Below are 22,307 nucleotides of genomic sequence, written 5' to 3'. Positions count from 1 at the left end.
AGGGGAAAGGGACCATCTGGGTCACTGCGTTCAGTCCTCAGCCGTTCTCTGCCCTGCTAAATCAATATCCTATATTAAGAATCTCACGTGGCTCTAGGGTATTCTTGGACATCCATATTCAGAAGCAGAGATCCTGTTTGCATAATGTCCAGTCTTTTTTAGCCTTGAGAAACAAGCTGCATGTTCCCATCATAGCTGACTGCAGTAAAGACCTGGCATGTTCCCCAAATGAATACTGGATGCAGACTACTGGTTGCTGCAGAGGCAGTGCAGGGCTACAACATTTTATTAATGCTATCCAGCTTCAAGACTCACTTGTTCCACAACGCCAGAGACAAGTGAGTCAGTAGTAAAAATCACAAGTGCCCTTTAATTAAACCATTCCTGCGAGCAGGGCCTCCGTACATAATCATATTGTTATTGCCCTTCCATACCTCATCTACACCCAACTGTTTGTTAATTGCCCAGGTTGCATCATGTCTATAATTAGGTTACACAGTCTTTGGGCAGGGATTGTGATGTAAAAGCCATTGAAGTGAGGCTCCCATGTAGTTCAGTGTAACGTTGCAGTGCAGACAGCTCTGTAGGGTTCTTATGTATGCAGTAGATTTTGTACAAGGATGTCATGCACAATAGTAACATATTTAAATAATCTTTTGGTGTCTGCACTAGTGAAATAAGCTGGAGCCAACAGTGAGAGGGACAAGGGGGCTGCCTACAGCAGGGAGAGGTTAGGAACAATGCCGATGAGTTCAGGTAATGCTGTTGTGGATGGATATCTGTGATCTCTCCATTTCTGTACCCCCAGTGCCACTCATGCGATGATTCGCAATGGCTTCGAAGACGATACCCACAGCAGGGATAAACCGACTTGACTTTCTCTGGGACTTAACGCATTTCTGAAAACTTTATCCATAGCACCGGCTATGGATTTGGTGCCATACTGGGGCAGATTGTGAGTCTCCTGCTTCTATGGAGGAAGGTTATTCTCAGGGGTAGTTTTCAGCAAGGATTTTATTGGGACTACTGTAGGGAATAAAGATTTAGTATGGTGAATAGAGACTCAGCGGCCTTGCTCACTTTCAGCGTCACTTAACAGTAATTGGGGCATTAGGCTGCTGGCATTAGACTCTGTAGCTGATACAGTCATATTGGGCAGAGGTGACCATTAAAGCAATGCTTATAAATGCATCGCTAATAATTAACCAATTTCAAAGCCTTATTAATGAACAAATTCTGCTTCCTCTGAATTCTGGCCCCAAACGAGAAATTAACATGTGCTAGAGAAACATGTTGGTAAGAGGTGTGAGTGATTTTAGATGCTCAGCATAGGATGCTATGGCAACCTGTTACAAGTCCCAGATAAACCCGAGCAGATATAATCATTTGTATGTGTCCCTACAAGTTTAATCTTCATGAACAGCAGGATATGATTCACTTTTATACTGTTGGGACCACTGTTTGGCCTCCCCAGCCTGCTCCAATGCTGAGATTCGCATGCAGATTAGATTAGTAAGGAAACCAGAGCAGAGGGTTCAAAGGAAACATGTCTTCCTCTAGACCAGGTTGTGCTTTACAGGGAGTATCCCAGCAAGTCAGAAGGCAAATCCTAATAATACCTATCTCATCTGTGTCTTTTCACTGGGAGATGAATGTTGAGCTTCTACTGAATCGAAGAGAAAGGAGGCGCTGGATAAATAACAGAGCTAGTTTGAATCTTCATGCCCTGCCCCTCCCCACAAGTCTAATCCATGCTTTCCCCACCTTTATTAAAAAATAATCCTCTGTATTTTTAAAGGAATGCCTGAACACATTAGACAGTCTGCTCTAACAGAGGTGGAATCAATGAATTACATTTCAGTGTTTAACATCATTTAAAATTCCTTGATTATGAGTGTGTTTAGAAAGAAAACATCATTTTCCACCCCAGCGGTACTCCTGCTGTTTTTACAGTGACCCCGCAGTCTGTATAATGTATGCAACACTAAGCTCCCTTTGCGCTGCTCAAGTGGTAGAAGAAGGCTTTAACATTGGTGAAGAACAGGCCCCCACCATTCAGGTGTTTGATATAATCGCTGTCATGACGTGAGCAGATTTAATTCATTCTCTTTCTCCTTTGCGTGTATTAGGAACATCCCTCCGGATGCTTTGTATATCCTTCCCTACCCCCACCATCCAGCCCAATAGCCCCATCATACTGAAGGCATCTTGTATTTTGCATTCCTACACTTATTCCCCTGTCACACTGCCTCTCTTTTGGCCTGGAGGTTGAAGAAACTATCTTCCCATGTGATACCAGCCTTCCTTCTCTTTTTTGCCTTACGGGAGAACCCCAGTAGCACCCTCAGCTTCAATGGGAAGTATTTACGGCTTTATTTTCATCTGCCACCCATAAGCAGAGCTGATTAGAGAATGCACAAAAAAGCAGCGAAACCTTCAAAGCCTCAGATTAGCCTGTTCAGAGACAGAAACTGCCTGCCTGAAGCCTTCTGCAGAAAATGTGGTTGGGACCTCAGCTGGCACGAACTGATAGAGCACCATTGGAAATCGCATGCATTTCCACCAGCTGAAGAGCTAGCCCTGCATTTTTATTTTTTTTGCCGCTGTGCCCTCAGTTCTGGGGGAGAGGAAGTGGATCATGAATGTATGTGTTTTGCCAGTCTTTCTCCATGGCGTAGCTTGACTCAAGTCAGCAGACTCAAACCAGGGAGCTGACAGCAATTATGTAGGTGGTGTGCCATGACCGCGGCTTTGCATGTTGGGCCTAATTTGTTTCATTGTTTCCTTGTGTTTCCTCCCGCTGTTTAACACTTCCATCTGCTGCCTCTTATACTTACAGTGGAAGAGCCTCAGGGAAAGGACTGTCTTTTTTGCATGTATTTGTACAGCACCTAAGACAATGAGCTCTGATCTCTGTAGCATCTAGGCATGCCTTCAGTACGGCATATCATGGGTGTAAAGCGGGAATATCTGCATTATGGGTCAGTCCCAGGACATTAAGGAGAGTTTGTGTACTTTGTGTAGCTTTCCAGGGTGTTTTTTCATCAAACGGAGCAGGATGGTGAATCCATGAATCATTCTGCTATATGAAATAATGGTTAATATTGACTGGACCCTCTTGTGAGTGTTTGCAGTACTCTTCTCACAAGAGCTAATGCATCTTGACATGAAGGGGCAAATCTCCAACAAGTGCAAAGCCTCCTAGTTCTTTTTGAAGACTCCTGGGTTTTAGCCAACTTATTCCAGTTGAGGCTCTGGCCTGGAGTGTTTAAAATGGCAGAAAAAAAGATATTTTGAGTTCTTTTTCTTTATTCAACTAGCTTGTGCTTGAAGAAGCTGCCTACTCAGATCTACTACTTGGAGACTACCAGAAGAATTAAATCCCTTAAAACTCCATCCCCAATCAGCAGTTAATTAAAAACCGTTAGATTATTTGGCTTAGCGGCAGTCTCACAGGGTCTTTTAACTTGTTCCCTTATGTATTGACAGACTGGACTTCATTATTTCTAAAGCAGGCCTAATACATCTGTGTCTAGCCGTTCCTTCAATGAAGCTGCTTCCATCAGCTCCCTGAGTTCTGCATTACCAGAGCTGTCCTTGTACCTCCAGGGACAAAATCTATAGGCCTAACTTTAGCTCAGACATTTCCCCTAGTATCTGACCTATATTTTCCGTGCTTCAGTTTCAGCCCACACTTTCTTGTTCTCTCCTTATTAACTAACGAGAACTATCGATCCATGTCCTTTTAATACCTTCCTTTTATCTGTTTGTAGACAGCCAAAATGTGTCCCCTTAGTTTCAATTTGTTTAAACAAATGAACAGGCTCATTTCATTCCAAGTGTCCTTGTAGGCCTTATTTGCCAAACCTTTAATCCACGTTGCTGCTTTCCTTTGAATTCTCTCCAGTTTGTCTATGTGTTTAAAGCATGTCAGGCCAGAGATCTTCTGCTCTGCTTATCAGAGATTTGAGGCGGGTGAGCAATCATCTCTTCTTTTGCAGCATTTTGTTTCTGGGCTTGGCCCAGCTTTTGCCTAGAGTAGAACAAGGGGGGACTGTCTGAAAGGGGGCAGTCCCCTTGTTCCCCAGAACAGAGCGTGCTGGGGGTGTATCCGAGCTGTGCCCTGTATCGGGGGGGGTGGCAGGGCACTGCGTGCGCCTGCCACTTTAAGGCCCCGGAGCTGGCAGCTGCCAGGTGCCTAATGCGGGCAGCCATTTTAGGTTCAGGGCTGCCCATATAAACAGGCCAGTTCAGCTGCAAGGGGCCAGGCAACAACACCGCCTGGCCAGAGGGCTGCTGAGTTTCCTCCGGAGGTAAGGGGAGGAGCTGTAGGGGGTGGTTCCTGGGTACAACCGTCGGAGGTAGTAGCACCACGACCTGCCGCCCGGGGGTGGGGTGGGAGTGGGAGTCCCCTGTGAGACCCTGAGGCCCAAGTTGTGGTGTGAGGTACCCCAGTGCCCCACTTGCAGGAAGGAGGGCTCAGAGGGGGACCCTTAGAGAGAGCGAGGGGCTAGAGACTCAATACTGATTAAGAGAGTACCCTCAACTGGCCCATGCTGGGGCCAGGACCAGACCAAAAGGGCCAGGGGCCCACCATGAGGGACGCCCGAGAGCCGAGGACCTGGGGTCCTGACTGGCCTGGAGGTGGGCCAGGGCTGGTAGCCGAAGGTCCCAGGGGGACCACAGCCAAGAGGGGAAAATGGCCTCAGGGAGCTACGTAGCTTGTATGAAGGCGGATGAGGCCGCCTGAGGAGAGGACTCTAGGGTGGGGTTCAGTCAGAAGGATTCTGGGGCCCAGTGAGGGGCCGGTGATGACAGGAACACCTAAATGCCATCTGCGAAGCTTGGGCTGCTGTGTAGGGGAGGAATGGAGCCGCAGATAGCACCCCCTGGCATCAGGGCAGAAAATGGGCAGCCTCCCGCTTAATTAACACCTTTATTAATTAATTAAGATCAAAGCGTGGCGGGTGAGAAAGCGGGCGGTTAGCCTAAGAACAGGTGGGTGGGCCACGCGGAGATCGGCCCTGAACAGGCCCCCTGTTACAGGGTGGTATCCAAACTGTGGGCACCCGCTCTATCCCATGGTTTCCCCAACCCAAGGGAATTCCCAGCAGAAGCAATATGTCTGTTCTCTACCTTCTTTGCACCTTTCCGGCTCCAACACAACGAACAAGCACTGAATACCGTGCTGCACTTTATAGGGGATGTTGCAGGGAGTCTGTTAAGAAAGGGAGGGTGGGAGAGCAGCCGACAGGTAGCTTGGGCTGGGGAGTGGAGGGCTGTTGTGTCCTGTGCCGTGAGCTCAGCTTACAGATGCACAGTTCTGGAGTTCAGGCATATGCAAAGGTTCATCCTCTGTAACTCCTGCCATGCTTTATTTATTTTGCTTATGCAAGTTGAAGATTTTTAGGTGCACGAGAGGGCAATGTGACAGCTGCCTACTGGGGCCGAACAATGTAGAGGTAGGAGCAGATCTCATTAATGATAAGCAAGCTATAGCCTAACAGTGTCAGCTGCAGAGAGAAATAAAAAGCAAAGGATGTGTTCTGTCAAAACAACAACAACAATCATCAAAACTCAAAGTGTTGTGGATATCTTTGATTTATGTCAGTTGACCTCTTCCGGGAAGTTAATATTGTAATTAAACTAAGTGCATTAGCGCAGTATGTTAACAGAGCATACTCACAAATGGCAACCTTCCTATCAAATCTAATAGTGTTGAATCACAAGGGAACACTATATTCCTAAGCAACGGTTGGGGATGCGAGGTTCTCTCGTGCCGTTTTCCACGGCTCTATTTTGAATTCAGCCCTGCAGCAACAGGGAAAGGTGCCAATTCCAAGATCTATTTCATCTAGTAATGTTCGGGCTGCAAAGTTACAAAGGTCAGTCTGGCTAATGTAAAATGTTCAGCTTTGAAAAGAATGCCATTAACCAGTTGTGGAGGGAAAATAATGCCTTATATATATATTTATATATCTACTAATATAATACATTTATTTTCAAGGTGAAAAGAATCAAAGCCTATCTTATACAGGAGGCTTTTCTTTACAATGACAATTATATTATAACTAAACAGGAGTCAATGCTGCTTGAGCTCCAGTTTGGTCTCTTTTTTTTCTTCTTTTTTTACCAGTGGCCCCAGCCTCTTAGGATCTCTGTTGAAGTCCTGCAGATAACTAGGGTGGGACCTTTCAAAAGCACTTGGTAACAGCCTAATTTTGCTGAGGTCCACGCTTACGAATATTTTGCTAAAATGTATTTTTGGTACAGTATGTTTGCTGTACAAGGGTCAGGGTTTAGACCAGAAGTCAGCAACATTTTTGTGCAGAGTGCCAAATGCATCTGCAGCCTTGACTTGTGAGGTGTTGGCATGCCAGAGGCAGACTGTGGAGGAGCTGCGAGGGGCCCAATCCTTGTTGTGGAAGTGGAGCCCCAGCTCCTTCCCCAAGATGCGCATGCCAAGAAAAATGCCTTTGTGTACCATGCTCTGGCACCTGTGCTGAGGGTTAGACTTTGAATCATTACCCTATTTCCAAACGTATGATGAAGATGAACTGCCATTATAACGTTTAGAATTATGCTAGGTCTTGTACCCACTAGCAGCAGATTGCTAATGTTGCTAATAGAAGAATCCTTGATAGTAAAACATGGGATGGGAAGGGAAGAGAACGGCAAGAATCCAGGCTGTGGATAGATCATCATCTGAAGTAATCCAGAAGCCTGGCTGCAGCAAACAAAATTGTCTGAGGGTTTTCCTCTATGGACTTTCATTTTAGACACAAATTCAAAGTTCCTTGAAGTTTGTGGGTATCTTGCTGTTGACATTAATAGGGTATGCATGAAGCCAGGAGGCTGCATGTATTCATTTTGCCTCTACACATCTAAGTCTCACCTTATGTTTGTACTCAGAAGTACACAGCATTGGCTTAGCCAACTGGACAGCTGCTTTAGTGTTTTTTTCCCTAAATATTCCTCTTTAATCCCGGTTAATTCCTTCCTCTCACTCTGTGTTATTGGGTAAAGGTCAGGGAAAGACAATGGCTTATCTGATGCACAACATCAGTTTAGTTTTTCTTGTATTGCTCTCTTCTCCCAGGATCTGGGACTAGCCGTGAGAGTTCAAGAAAATCAGGGTTAGCATAAACTTCTACCATTGGAGAGAGCCACATGGGAAGTTCTTAGTAACTCCATCTCCTGTGCCATTCCTTCTGAACGATGAGGGGTTTGGGCAATGATGTTTGCCAGAGAGCTATTAGCATCATTGACTAATGGGGCCCAAATTCTCCTTCCAATTTAATTGACTTCTTCCCTTTAAGGAAGAAGGCAGGGTAGGGTGCACCGTAGGGCCTGACTGGTTCAGAGAAGCATGAGCATTTGTAGGCAACAGCCACCTTTGCCAGATGCTATAAGTAGACTGGCAGAGAGAAAAGATTTTATATAGAAGGGAAAGGGACAGGGGAGGGGATGCTGCTAAAAGAGGCAATGAGTGGGCTGATAAGGGGAATTAAGGTGAAGCCACTTCTTATCTAATCAGTCTACTCTTTATCTCTTTTAGCAGGGTTCTTTCCCCCTGACAGCTGTAAAGGCTTATGGTTCTCTGAACCAGTTAGTCTCTAAGGTGCCACCCTGCCCTACCTTCTGCATGACTTCAGACCATGAGTGTCAAACATACAACCCACAGAGACCAGATCCAGTTCAGGGAGCCATATGAACTGGCTTGTGGGTTGCTGGACTGACCCCATGCACTGGCCCCAGCCCTGTACGCTGTATGGAGGCACAAGCTACAGGCAGCACAGGGTATCAGTCTGGGGCATTGCAAGACTCCCTGTGCTGAGTTCAGCACCAGGTACGGCCCTGCCCCTGTTGGCCCTGAGGGCCATGTGCACAGATAGCCCTGGGACTGGCATGCATAGGTGGGCCAGCCGTGCATGCTGCATGTAACACAGGGCCAAGCACGGGGCGCGGGCTGGACCTGGCACTGCACGCAGCACAGGGGGTCTGAGACATAGACTTTAAGTGGTGCCCCAGACTGCCGCCCTGCATCACTGGTTCCCACCTGAGTGGTGTGGGCAGCATGCACCATGTGCCAGTCCCAGGGGCTGGTGCATGCTGTGTACAGTGTGTGGGTTGCACCCAGCACTGGCCACTTTTCAGGGGGTTGGTCTTGGTCCGGCCTGCAGACCCGCTCAGGGAGGCTTTGAATTTTACATCCCTGGTTTAGTTTAATGTAGCCAACCACCTGACTTCTCTTTAAGGTGAATTATGAGTGCTTGTTCTCCAGGACCATCAGTGCTTACAATATAATACAATGTGAACCCCCGCAGGCTTTTGTTAATCTCCAATCTCCAAGATTGGCTGCCTCCAAAGAGTATGTTAAGGAAAAGCTCCATTAAATGGAATAAGTTCTAATATCCTTAGTCATACCTGATAGCACTGTATCCCACAGTTAACTCCCATTGGGTTCAATAGGGTGAATTTAGGCTGGTACCCAAGATGAGAAGCTCATTAGAATCCCTTTGTTCCAGAGCAGTGTCCTGAGTTGGATGTCTATGCTGTAATGGGTGTCAAGTATTTGGATAGCGGAAACCTCTCCAGGCCTTCCAACTATTATTATGAATTTTTCCTTTACCCATGCGTAATGCCTTCCATAAAGCACTCAGCAAAAATTGAGGCCCTGGTCCCATGAGATCTTCTACCTTCTGTCATGTGAGAACCCTTGACTTCAACTGGAACTCATGAAGATGCAAGGTCCTGGCTATATGGAATAGCTTTGCAGGATCAATGCCTCAGATGTGGGAAACCTCTAGATGGAAGTTTAGACCGCAGGTCAGGGAAATCCAAGCTGCCTCATTTCTGCTGCTATCACTGTCGCTAAGGTTGTGTCAGTGCAGGTGAAAGAACAGCAGGTCTAAAGCCAAAGTGGTTCCTTCTGCAGAAAATGGAGTCGGGCTCATTTATTTTCACCTGAGCCAGCTGAGCTGGAAACAAAATATTTGCTTAAACATATGGTTGTGATATGCTGATTATGAAAGCTGTGAATTAGTCAAGGAGCACAACATATGCAGCATGGCAAACATTCCTACGTGTACCACAGAGGTCAATGAGTAACATTAAAACAATAGGAGCGGAAGAATGGACTTGTAGTTAAAGCAGATGTTTGGGAGACTGTGGAGAGCTTGGTCCTGTTCCTGTCTGTGCTTACAGACCTCTTGGTTGACCTTGGGCAAAACACTCATTCTCCCTTTACCTTGGTTCTCCATCTTCCAACCTTTGTCTGTTCTTTCTGTTGAAGCCTCTCTTATGTGTATGTAAGCCATCACCGCAGGGTCCTTCTATTGGAAGGGACCTCTAAGTCTGTGGGAGTTTACATAAAACCTCTTTATTATAACTCTCAAAATAAGATGTGTCTGTAAATTTATGTATAGGCTTGCAGCATATATACATTGCTTGCAATCCATGTTCCCCCAAATCCTGCATTTGTACAGCACAGCTCTTGTGTAAAATCCCAATGTCACAGAAGGTGGTAAAAAAAATTCCTGCTGACTTCAGTGGAGCTGGGATTTCACTTGAGTATTGGGGTGAAGCACAGTCAGCTTCATTGAACAGAGCCAGCCTCGCAGGATGCATCTCAGTAAACTGTCCAGTTTCCTGTGTTAGTATATACTTGGATCTCATGTGATGTCTGGGATCGATTGTTTGGAAGTGGTGGCAGCACTTAAAGAGTTTATTTTTTAGCGGTTGGGATGTTCCAAACAAGATCTTTTCATCACCTTAAAAATGTTGTCACCGTTAATCTCCTGACAACACACAGGGTTTATGTCCTAGTTGACAAAAAAATCCTGTATAATTGTATGCATCAGATATTTTTTAACGCACCACCCGTTTTCTCTGCTACCGTGCACAAGTCTGCTGCTCACTCTAGGGAGCAATTCAAGCCTGAATCCTCAATTTCAGACTCAGTTTTCATATGGATATCCTTCTTATTGACTTCCACAGGAGTTTTGTCTTGCTAAGGGGATTTGTAATTCTAGCTTCGGTTATGACTCTGCTGTCCCAAATCAACAGGAATTTGGGCTATGGATCAAGGATGGAATGAAGTCTAGGAGGTGGGTTTCAGGACTTTGCATTGCCTTTCAGTTCTCCATTATTTTTTTCGGCTGGGATCTCTTTTTAAGTGCTGCAAAGCCCGCCATATGTCTACAGACAGCTTGCCATCTGGAGTGAGAACTGGCTAGGACAAGGAGGACTTGTTTTACTCTTCTGTTTTGCTCGGGTACAAGCAACAACTAAGGAATGCAGCGAAAATTGGATGAAGAAGCAATTTCATCAAGAAAGAGAGGCCAGATTCTCAGCTGAAGTAAACCAGCAGAGTCATTTTAGACATCAGTGTGCCATACCTAGTGCTTCCATGAGTCTGTGGAGCTACGCTAGTTTACACCGTCTGAATATCTGCTTAGAGTCATGTTGTTCTATCTCTTAATGATGGCTTTGAAGTTAATCTTTCTCTCTACTGTCAAAGCAAAATGGCTTATATCTGCATGCACGAGAGGTGGGCGCAAATCCTTTGAGTTATGTCAGCTTCATTTAATGCTGGGACATGGGTAGGAGAAATGTGGATTGCCATGTGAGACACATTTTCTTCAGTCTGCCTTAAAAATGAAAAAAAATAAAGCATTAATGGAAATAGAGCTAGAAAGGTTAGTTCTTGTGGAAGAATGGGGAAATCATCAAAGGTATGGGCAAATTCAGGGGCATTGCGGGATGTGGGGTTTTTTTTCCTGTTGCTTTTATGTAAGAACAATGAGAGTGAAAGAAGCTCGGTTTTTACTCGGGCTTTTTTGGCTTTGCATTCCCAGTACATTGGAGTGCACAGGGTGGTACTTGGCTCATGCAAACTTAACACCTTAGCTGTTTCGGACCCTAGCAAGCAGTATTTTGTTTAGGAATAGCATTGCACCAGATCGGCTTGTTCACAGAAGTTCTTTTGAGAGGCATGAGCTTTCCTAGGCAACAGCTTACTTCATCAGATGTCATGTATTTTCCTTACCTTCTGCCTGACTTCAGACTGACATGGCTAAGTGCCTCCCCAAAGTTCTTTCGAGATTGGAAAGTTGCAAACATGAAGGGTGGCATCCTCATCCCCTTAAAGTCAAGGGGAATTTTGTCACTATTGCAGTGGACCCAGGATTTCACTCTATGGCTAAGTAAAGACCGTCAACAAGCTGAAGGCTGAATCAAGTCAATCTTTGCAAGTTAGTCTAAGCTGCATAGATTGAACCCATAAGCATGTGAACAGGCATTCACATTTGATTCATAGATTCATAGACTCTAGGGCTGGAAGGGACCTTGGAAGATCATCGAGTCTAGCCCCCTGGATTCTCAAAGTGCAGCCATGTGCCTGCAAGTGGCTGAGGCCAGAAGCAATAGAGCATGCTTCCCTGCTCAGCTGGACCAGACAGCTTGGGCCAAGGCTAGCACACCCCTTGTGATGGAGGTTTTGTGGGGGTGGTTCAAAGCATCCTGGGATGCTGAGGGACTGTGAGTTAACTTGAATCTGGAGGAGATCTGGGACAGAAGTTCAATAAACTGATTTAACCTAAATCAGTTCAGTCTGTTACTATAGCCGTCCAAGTTTATCTACCTGTTTCAGCCATTTTCAAAGTGGTTTATATGCACTGAACTTCTATTGTGTTATAGTTTTGAACCGGTTTCTGATCATTTATACTGGTTTATCTATAATTTCTCTCCCTAGCTCATAAGCCTGTATCCTGTCTGGCATTTAGATGCATTGACAGCACACATGGGAGGAGAGGAGTAAGCAACCATGAAGTGGTCATCTCATCACAAGGCAGTAGCCTGATTCATCAACCAAACTCTTTGCTACTGTAAATGAATGAAGTGCCATTAACATTAAGGGAAACTTACCCGTTTGCACCAACAGAGACTCTGTCCACCTGTGTCTTGGGCAGAAGAGAAGCTGCAGGCTCTGGGATGGACATTGAATTGCTGCCTATCTGAGAGGATCTGTTGTTTGCTCATGCATATACCTAAACTTTTCCAGGATTTGCAATAATTTACAGTCCTTACCAGGAGAGCCACAAGGCCAGAATATCAGAAAGCTGAAAGGATTTCAATAGCTGGGTTTTGTTTTTTTGGTGGTGGGGAGTGAGGGTGGATAATTGAAATGATCTCAGCCTCCTTCCCCGTGCACCTCTTGGTATTGATTCAATTTTCACCCTTAGGAAGTGTTATCTGCACAGATGCCACACTCTAGCTCCAGGCTTTATAATTCTTAGCAGGTATCTAGCTGGCGTAAAGAAGATGCTAGGAAAGTTACCGCTGGAGTCACCTGCTATTGCATGACCAGAAGTGTTAGCTTGCTCAGGTGTTCATGGCTGGCACTTTGGTGGGTGGAACTTGGGCGGTGCTGTAAAAATCCTGGGTTAGATTCTCAGCTGGATGCAAATCGGCTTAGTTTCACTGCAGCTGAGGAGATGCTGTTGATTTACGTCAACTGATTATTTTTAATGACTGTTCGATTGAGTCTCTTCATAACCAGGGTAGATGTCTCCTATCAATTAGTTTCAAGGGTTGGAGCAGCTGGTGTCCCCCCTTGCTCCTGCAAGAGTCACGTCTGCAGCACGGCCGGCCTTCTGGACTCGTGAATGAAATCCAATGTCTCATTTCACGGGTCTGCAGAACCGCTGCCTTACTGTCTCTTTGCTGTTCTTCATCCTTTGACAAATAGCATTGCATTCGAAAGGCTGAGTAAATGATCATGGGGAGTGCAATCCAAAGCCTGTTGACATCAGTAGGTGCCTCTCTGCTGGCTTGAATGGGTTTTCGAGCAGGCCCTCTTCGCTTTCATTGAGGGAAAGTCTCCAAAAGTCCTTTTACAGAGCAGCTGTATACACAGACATCTGTAATGTAATGCTCTTTTTGATCTGAGAGCTCCCCAAAGGGCAGCAGTCCTGTGTTAGAAACCTTTCAAAGTTTGGGAAATTACCATAATTGAATGTTCATATCCCCGGAGAACCTGTTACCCATATTTCCCCTGAATCTCTCATTAGATGCATCTGTCATAGTACATCACTGCGCTTCATATTATCATGCTTTGCCATCTTACAGCAGGTTACCATAGAAACAAAGGGCTTGTTATTGCAATATAAACAGTTGGATACTTTGGCCCAGTTACTCTGGGACCAACCTGGCAGGGATGAGAGGAAACCGAATTACATCTCAGAACGTCTGACCCCACTCCAGAATAGCATCTGGCATTACCAGCCTATCTGACAATTTAATTGTCTGATTAGAGAGTGGATCTTTTAAATAAAAGAGAGACAGAGCATTTTTATCAAGTAATCAGCTGAGTATTTCTCATTGTGCGTCTTAAAAATAAAGAAGGGCTGTCAAGCGTTCGCTTTCCTGGGGAAGTACTTCTTAATACGGCTTTTTTTTCCACAGACATTTTTGAGGTGTGCTATCCCATTTCACTCTTGACTTGTTACTCAGATATCACTGTAGCATCTTTAAGGTCTTCACAAAACAACTGTGAGGCAGGGAAGCACTGCTTCCCCCTCTGATACAGATGGGAAACTGAGGCATTAGGGAGATGGAGGCCTTGACTGCATGGTAAGCTGCCCAGTAACCATCAAACATGCTGCACTGTCTCCAAGTCCAGGTGTAATATATCTACATGGTGTTTTGTGCAGGCTAAGTAGCAGTGCTAATTAGCACCTTCCTCCACCATATTCAGATGCTCATATATGCACAAAGCAGTTTTTCCTTCCAGGTACCCTTCCAGAGTGTCATTCTGCCATGGGGTCACTAAACCATTCTTCAGTGGTTCAGGTCATATGTCCCCTGGCAGCTTTTCCCATGAAAGATGGAGACGTGGACACTTGAGAGGATGTGTTTTCCACGGGAGTGTTGTCACTGCAGGTGTTCACATGGCCAGCTTTTTTGATCTAGGAATGATTCAGTCAGGCAGAAAAAAATTCTCAGGTGACTTGGGCTAGCCATTGCATAGCACAAAGCTATAAATATTTGAAACAATGATTGCTGTGAACAACGTGTAAGCAACTCAAAGGCTCATGCAGGTTCTCATGAAATGTTTCTGTCTAGGTACTTGTACCTTCTGTCCCCCTTATAGTGTCTAAGAGTTTCACAGACTTCTCTGACCATTTCGTTGCTTCACTGAGGAAATTATAGATGAGGCACCAAGGCCTACAGAAAGGGCTCACAGCAGTGTGTCAGGGCTGTTGACTGTAGCTGTGTTGGTCTAAGGAGATAGGCAAACCAGGTTCTGTGGGTAAATGTGATATCTTTTATTAGAATAATTTTTCCAACCATTTAGTTGGTCTAATAAAAGTTATCACATTTACCCACAGAACCTGGTCTGCCTCATGCCAGTGTGGGAAGTTTGTTGCAGAGCCAGGAATTGAACTTAGGCTTTTTGGATACTTTTAGTAGCAAATAGGGTGGCCACCATAGAGGACAGCCTGGTTGTCCCCTGTCCTCTATTGATACTAGTATCTAGAAAAAGATACTAGACTGGGACTTGTGATGGGACTTGGGATACTAGACTGGGACTATTGATATGAAACCCAGTGCCTTTATGTCCTCTATTTTTCTTTTCAAGAGAAAAAGATACTAGACTGGGACTTGGGATATGACTTGGGATACTAGACTGGGACTATTGATATGAAACCCGATGCCTTTATGTCATCTATTTTATATAAAGGCATTGGGTTTCATATCAATACAGCACAGAGTAGCAGAAAATCGGAATGTCCTCTATGATGGCCATCCTAGTCACAAGACACCCCTTTAACCCCATGTTAATCATTTTGAACAAGAAACATGGTATAAGATAAATTAAGGGTTCCTTGTGGGTAATTAGTGAATAACAAGAACAACAGAGAAACACAGAGGTAAATTTGCAATGAAGAGAAATTATACAGCAGCAGAGATGAGAGCCGACCAGAAAACAGAATTTCTGGCCCCAGTGGAAATTCCAGATTTTCAAAAATGTTGAATTGGGAATTTTCTACTAAAGGAAATCATCAGAAATACTGAACACCTCCTCATCCTTCTCCAGTCAGTAGAAATCATTCTCTCAGAAAAAAAATGTCAAAGTGGATATGTTCCCACTAAACACTTTAGATTTTGATGAAGCAGAATTTTCAGATGGAAACCGGTTCCACTGAAAAGTGTTGACTAGCTCTAGCAGCTATGCAGGAGTGGGTTAAAGACTGAAAAGGCTTCCCTTGCAGCCCTGTACAATCTTAATTTCTCTCCCAGATGACAGCAGACACACTTTCTGTGTTGTCCAAGTGGTTGTTGCTCTCACTCCATGTAACCTGCAAATTCTGCTTCCATTAGCAGACTCCCAAGTTCATTTATTTAGAGTGCTCATTCTGGCATTCATTGCTGTACTGCTGATTATTATGAATCAATGTAAAATCATGTGGACAAATATGTGAGAAGCAGATCAAGGTTGAACCACCCTTGGTTCTTCATTTTTGTTATGCCAAATTTACACTATGGAACTAGAATCACATTAATATCAAATTGTCAAAAGCAGGACTGTTCTACGGAGTCAGGTCTAGGTGAGAGATTTTTCAAAGGTACGAATGACAGGTCGGTGTCTAATTTCCACCCATTCTGTGCTAGCTGTAGTGATCATCAGTACGTTACCATGTCTTGTACTACAGTAATTTCTTAGGCCACCATAGGTAAATGTTGACTTTCTAATGGAGACCGCTGTATCGCCATCATCCATCCATTGAGGGTTACTGCCTTAGATATATGTGGGTGCAGCTACATGGAAAACAATAGAGCTATGCTGCTTTACGCTAGTAGAGGATGAGTACTCTCCTAAGAAAATGAATTTCTCTGGGAAAGACTTCAAAGCAGGGAAAGAAATCAGAAAACACTTGGGTTAAAAATGTTGGCCTTCAATCTGCTTTCTGTTCCATGGGTCTGATTCCCTTGTGCGTAAATCAGGAGTAACTGCATTAAAGGAAATGGGAGGAAAAGGAGCACAAGTGAGATCAGAATCGGCACCTGTATTTCCCTAACAGTTTTATGCACTGTTACACTGTGTCCACAAAGCATTCACAGGCACAATGGAAAATCTTGTTCTCCAACTCGTGTGCATGCGTGTGTGATTTTCTTCCCTGTGCTATGCATCTGCATATCGGGCCACATTCTTCCCTGATTATTTACCTTGGTGGAAACCCTGACTAGTGCTGTTTAATTGGGTTGAGTTACTCTACATTTACACCCTCATACCTGAGATGAACCTCTGCCCGCTGTCAATAAGACCCATGCTACTGAGTGAGAGCGAGAGAGATGAACAAATACTGCTCAGTCAACAGAGGATACCAGATGGAGGGTGCAGGGGAAGTTGCATTGGTTTTGTCATAGCAACACAACTCTATCAAACCCTGCCATCCCACAAGAACGACCCACCTGAAATGAGCTCTACCTGCAGCGCTCACAGCCGGTACAAGTCCCCTCGCTTGGAATCCCAAAACAGACTTTACGGGGCAGTGCCTGGCTCAGTAACAGGGCTGGGTAGGAACCTTTCCAAACCACAAGTTGTGTTTTTATATAAATAAGATGTATTTTTTTTAATGCGATTGAAAAATGGACTGGATTGAAAAGAAAAAAAGATCAGTAAAGTCTCCCTATTACCTTCCTAGGCTGTCATCTTTCCTTTAAAGTCTGGGTAACTCGGAAAAAGTCTTAAGGTGGTTTGTCTTCTTGCTTTCCAGGAAACAGGAGCAGTTAAACAGCACGGATGGGGCCATTCCAGAACGGCCATTATCGCCTCCACTCACTGCACCGCCGACTATGAAGGTAAGCCATGATACATTATTGATCATGCTCTTTATGTTTTATTTGTGTTCTTTGGAGAATGCAACCTCTCTCAAATCAGAGAGATGCAGGCTGTCTTGATGCGCTGGTGAGAGGATCTATGTTGTCCGTGTGCTGCCCAGCTCTAGGGCTGGAAATTGCAGTCGGTTGATATACATGTTTTAAAAGGAACGGTTACAATTTGGCTGTTCCTGATTGGAACTGAAGCAGGTGGATTCTGGAGTCCAGCCAAGGGATTGTTCAGCTATCATCACTTGTGATGGAGTGGGACCGCCAGAAGTCTCTGGACTTGATTCTACATTGTGCTGTCCCTTGGGCTGTCATTTGCAGCTGTGCAAACTGGTTGCAATGAGTTATGATGGAAATAGCTGTGTGTCTCTGCTCTGCGCTGGTATAACTCATCGCAGGTAGTGGAGGGAAAAGATGCATTTGATATTTTTGTATGAAAAGTTATCCCAGTGTCATAGATCTTGTGCAATGCTGTGGTCACACTGGTCAGGTTCATTATTGGTTTGCTGGGGCACTGCAGAAATCCAGAAGAAACCCAGTCCCTGCCCAGACAGTCTTCTAGCAAAGGAATTGTATTTTGGCCAGCAAGAGAAATCAAAGGCAGAAATCACTCCTTTGTAGAAATGAGGGAGTGCATGGCCAATTCTTTTCTTGCACTCCTGTGGACATTAGATGCCCAAAGGGAATGGGGAAGAGTGGAAAGAAAAATAAATCCACCAGCACCAGTTAAAGCAGGTAGAAGTAGTGCCAACAGGGTGACTGCGGTGCTGGTTTATAGAGCCTCTGCTCCAGAATTTCTCCCATGTTTCCAGTTATATAATCTACACTTGGAAGACTTTGTGGAATATGCTTTGAAGGGCCTTGCACCAGAGCGAGGGAAGTGATTCCTCTACTCTATTCAGGACTGGTGAGGCTCCACCTGGAGTCCTGTGTCCTGTTTTGGATCCCGTACTTCAAGAAAGGCATGAGCAGTTTGGAAAGAGTTCAGTACAGGGCAGCAAAAATAATTAGGGGCCTGGAAGACAAGTCTTATAAGGAAAAGCTGGAAGAGCTAGGTTTATTTAACTTGGAGAAGAAAAGACTGAGGAGGGATTTGATAACAGTCTTCAAATACTTGAAGGGTACTTAGAGAGAGGATGGAGATGGGCTTTTTTCTGGCCTCAAGCTGCAGCAGGGGAAATTTAGGCTAGGTTTAGATTAGGAAGAACTTCTGCCTGTGAGAGTGGTCAGGCATTGGAAAAGACTGCCCAGAGAAGTTGTGGAATCTGCTTGGAAATTTTCAAAAGCAGGTTGGACAGACACTTGGTTCGGATGCTTTAGTCAGGGATGATCCTGCCTCGAGCTGGGGGCTGGACTAGGTGACCTTATGAGGTTCCTTCCAGCTGTACTTTGCTATGATTCTGTGGGGGTTTTTTACGAGACAGGGGCAGAATGTAACACAGATCCTGCATGGAAAGTCTTCTTTGCTTTGTTGCTTAAAGGTGCCATGATGCCTTCTACCTTACACTGCACCTGGTATGCAAGTCTTGGTTATTCTGTATGATATACTACTGCCTTAAATGACCTGTGATGAAATTCAGCCAGCACGTGTGGTTCAGATTATCTGACATCAGACTTGTCATCCTCTATATTTTGGGTTCTTCAACATAGCCTTGGGTGGCAATTCAGCTCCGCATCAAGCTAGAGTGTGCTAGCAAGGGTATCGGTGCCCTTGAGGCCCTTCAGCTCAATAGGAGGAAGTTTGTAAGAAATCCAATTTTGCCGAGGAGGTCTAAGCTGTAAGAGGATCAGCAGTGAAAGGGTGATATTATTTGTGTGGACTTTGCCAGACAAAATCTGTCCACTGATCTTGCATAGCAAAGCTGGGCCCTGCTAGACGTTGCCTTCCTCCCACATTTTGTTTCAGTATACTCGCAATGAGAATGAGCTTGGATGTGTAAATGAAGAGAAGTGCTGCCTTCCCAAAGGAGCACATTTATCCCTCAAGGATCAGTGGAGTGATACACAACCCTTACAGGCCTCAGGAGGGGGATTACTGTGATTTCCGATCACTTCTATCGGCCATGTTTCAAATGTTTGCTTTACATTTCAATCATCAAGTAGTATTTTCAGGGCTGTGAACGGTTTTGTGTTGGTTGTTTGGTGCATTACTTAGCTGGGTTTCAAGCACAATGCATTCCTTGTTTTTTAAATGAGGTTTTAATTAAGGTGCAGGCTCTGAAATTGCTGGGCTGAATTTGGCACAAGAAAAAAACCCAGAGGGCCAGATTCTAATGTTGCTTCCTCTTTAAAATGTGCAATTTCACTGGCTCTGGCTGTTTAGTACAGTGGCATGTTAGCATGTTAGGTGTGCAAACACGATTCACACAATAAGCCCAGAGATTTCAAATAGGAATCCATAGCGTTAAAATCATTCTGATCTGTTGCGGTCTTTCTGAGTTATTCACAACAGAAAAAATGCTATATTAATTTCCCGTAGCCAAAAAATGAGTAAAAACTAAGAACTAGCATTTTGCAAGAGGTGCCTCTAGTTTAATGAGACTAATATGGCTTAGCTATTTTTCTCATACAAATCCTTTCTTAAGCCCCACTTTGGCTGCAAGAGCGCATTTTTTGCATCTATATAGCCCATGCTGAGAGGTATCCGTGAAATATATATTCATGCAGTTATCAGTATCTCTGCCTAAATGCTTTTCTAGGTCCCTGTGTACATGTCTATACTCTATCAGATAAAATGACTCTGCATATCTGCAGTGAATGAGCAGCAGAAGGAAGAGGAATAAAAACAATACCTAGCTCTTTTCATCCAGAGAAACCAGCGTGCTTTACAAAAAGATGACAGTATCGTTCTCCCCATTTCACAGATGGAGACACTGGGGCACAGTGAAATTACATGATTTTCCCAAGGCACTCTAGCAGGCCAGGAGTAGAGCTGGGAACAGGAACCAGGTCTCCTAAATCTGTCCAGGTTTCTGTTCTTCGCAGTGTGCGGGATCAGTTCCTCCTACATTCCAGCTCTACAGGCATGTCCACACATTGCCGTATGGTGACGTTGCTTTGCCGCTGTGCTTTAGCACTTTTTGGTGATGTGTGGACCATATAGCGATGTAGCATGTCTCTACATTGCCATAGGGCAACATGTAGACATGCCTTACGTGTTCTTTTGCTGAATTTTGTCGCAGACCTGACTGCAAGCAGGGTCCCAGTGTAATGTGTTTACACTGTGAGGTCCCCAGCACCCTCACGGGCAATAAAACAATACACTATTTTATTAAGGAAGCAAGATGGAGAGTTTTAGTTTGGCTGCAGTTGGAAATAAATCCTGTATGTGCGGATACATTTTGCCTACCCTTCTTCCCCCACTTCTTTCTCCCTGCTCTTACCGCATGAAGTTGATTACTTGTTCCTCACCTTAAGGTTCTTTTGAGGTCATCTCACCGGGTCTGTCATGAAAGGAGCGGTACATGTGGTAACTTAGGTCAGCTGCCTGAATGATGAGGCATGACTAGCAGTGGATGGCTCTTCCCACAGCACTGGGATTTCTAAGTCACCATGTGACATGGCTCTGACAAGCAAAAGCAATCCTGGCTGTATTTGGATATGCATGTCTGGGGGGAGATAAGGAAGTATCAGTGTCATTGTATAAGGTACCGGTGAGATCTTTTCTGGAATCCTGTCTTTACTTCTGGTCATCCATATTGGTTAAAGATGAGTTTTATGAAAGGTAACAGGTGAGCATCCAGCTCATGAAAGGAGGCAGAAAGAGCTTGGCTTGTTTTATCTTGGCCAAGTGAAGGCTGAAAGGGGATTTAATTGCTCTCTCTGAATTATTCAGGGGTAAAGAGCAGGGAAGGAAAAGAATGACTTAACTTGATGGATAATACTGGCACAGGAACAAATGGGGATTACCTGGCTATGAATAAACTTAAGCCGGTTTTATAAAAATGCTTGTAGACGTCAGAGGAGTGACGTTTGAATACAAGCTCCGAGAGGCAAACTTCCACACTACTTTTAAGGGGGAGCATGGTCCATTTCTGAAAGGGTTATACAATGTGGTTGGCTGGGATAGGGGACTGGACTCAGTGACTTGGAGGTCCTTTCCAGTCTTGTGTCCCTGGGTATTCTGAAACAATGGTAATAGGGGCCATGTAGGTACCTGAAGTAGGGCACCTGTACGAAGTGTATATATACATTTCTATTGGAATGTTGTAGGACTAGAAGCAGCAAAATTGTCATACTGGGCTATTAGTTACTTGTACTGCAGTAGCACCTAGGAGTTACAGTATGCTAGGTCCTTTACCAACACTGACCAAAAAGATGCTCCTTGCCCTGAAGAGCTTACAATCTAAAGATCAGACTTGTGGTCCACCAAAACACGTCATCAGCAGTGGCCAGCACTAGATGCTTCTGGGGACAGTGCAGGAGTCTGCAGTTGGCTGATGTGGTAGATGCTGAATTCTCTTTAGTTTTCCAGAAGCCACTGAAGTCGGATACTGGATTGCTGTCTTGTTCTGTTGCAGCTGGCTGCTTAGCTCATTACAATGGTGTTACATCCACATGTCAGGCTGGGCTGTAAACATGCCATTTAAATATAGTTATGTATTTTATAAAACTCAGAAGGGAGCAGCAAAGCCATTAAAAAATAATTATGGCCTGGATATGTCACCAGGCTATTAATGAATTGCGGCTGGAGAGCTGAGTATCTGCAGACTTTTAGGTTCCAAGGCCTGGGCTGAGCCAATGAATGCCAAGCAAAAAAAGGCGGGGAAGTTCCTTTGAAATTGGGGATGGGGGAAGAGAAAGGCTTCTTGGAGTCCCAAGCAATATGGAAATAGTACTAGCATTGTGGGAACCAAAATGGGGCCCAGGACCATGGCATGGCCCCTAAGTAGTGAATTTCTTGCAAGGACTGTCAGATGTTGCAGGTACTGAGACCTGCCAGTTTAAAACAGAATCACCCGACACAAAGATTGGATTGCGAGGGTCATGCAAACGGAGAGGAATTGTTCCGGAAACCTCCTTGTGGAGACACTAGGCAAAATAAATATTCCCTAGGAAAGCCTTAGTGAGGACATGACCCAGGACTGTTCAGTCCTGTGCAGCTAGGGCCTTAGTCAGCTAAGCAGGTAAGGTATAAAGTTCTTGCCTTGCAGGCATGGAGAAGTCTGGGGGAATGGTGTGAGGTAAAAAAAACTCTCTCTCGTTTCGTTTCTTTGGAGGCTCATTGAATAACAATCCTTAGGCACACATTGTTGGTGAGACAAAAGGTATATATTTGCAAATAGGGTCAGAGGGAGAGGACAAAAGATCAAAACCCTCTGCCCCCGGGCACAATCATTAGCAGGCTTTTATCCCCTCTCTTCTGGCACGTGTACAGAAGCAGGAACTCTTACAACTCATTTCCGGTTCAT

At 44.8% G+C, this 22,307-nt stretch overlaps 1 protein-coding gene across 4 annotated transcripts in view; it reads left to right on the top strand.

Moving 5' to 3' along the window:
• Window positions 1–22,307, top strand: part of RAP1GAP2 (RAP1 GTPase activating protein 2) — a 245,022-nt gene that overhangs the window by 141,379 nt on the left and 81,336 nt on the right. For all 4 annotated transcript variants that reach the window (XM_019545554.1, XM_019545557.1, XM_019545556.1 and 1 more), the window contains one exon: window positions 16,785–16,869. In XM_019545554.1, the coding sequence (XP_019401099.1) occupies window positions 16,785–16,869 (85 nt within the window). The remainder of the gene's footprint in view (window positions 1–16,784; window positions 16,870–22,307) is intronic.

Source organism: Crocodylus porosus, unplaced genomic scaffold, assembly GCF_001723895.1.
Source record: "Crocodylus porosus isolate Cpor-Errol unplaced genomic scaffold, CroPor_comp1, whole genome shotgun sequence".
NCBI lineage: Eukaryota > Metazoa > Chordata > Crocodylia > Crocodylidae > Crocodylus > Crocodylus porosus.
This window is presented reverse-complemented; position numbering and strand designations above follow the sequence as displayed.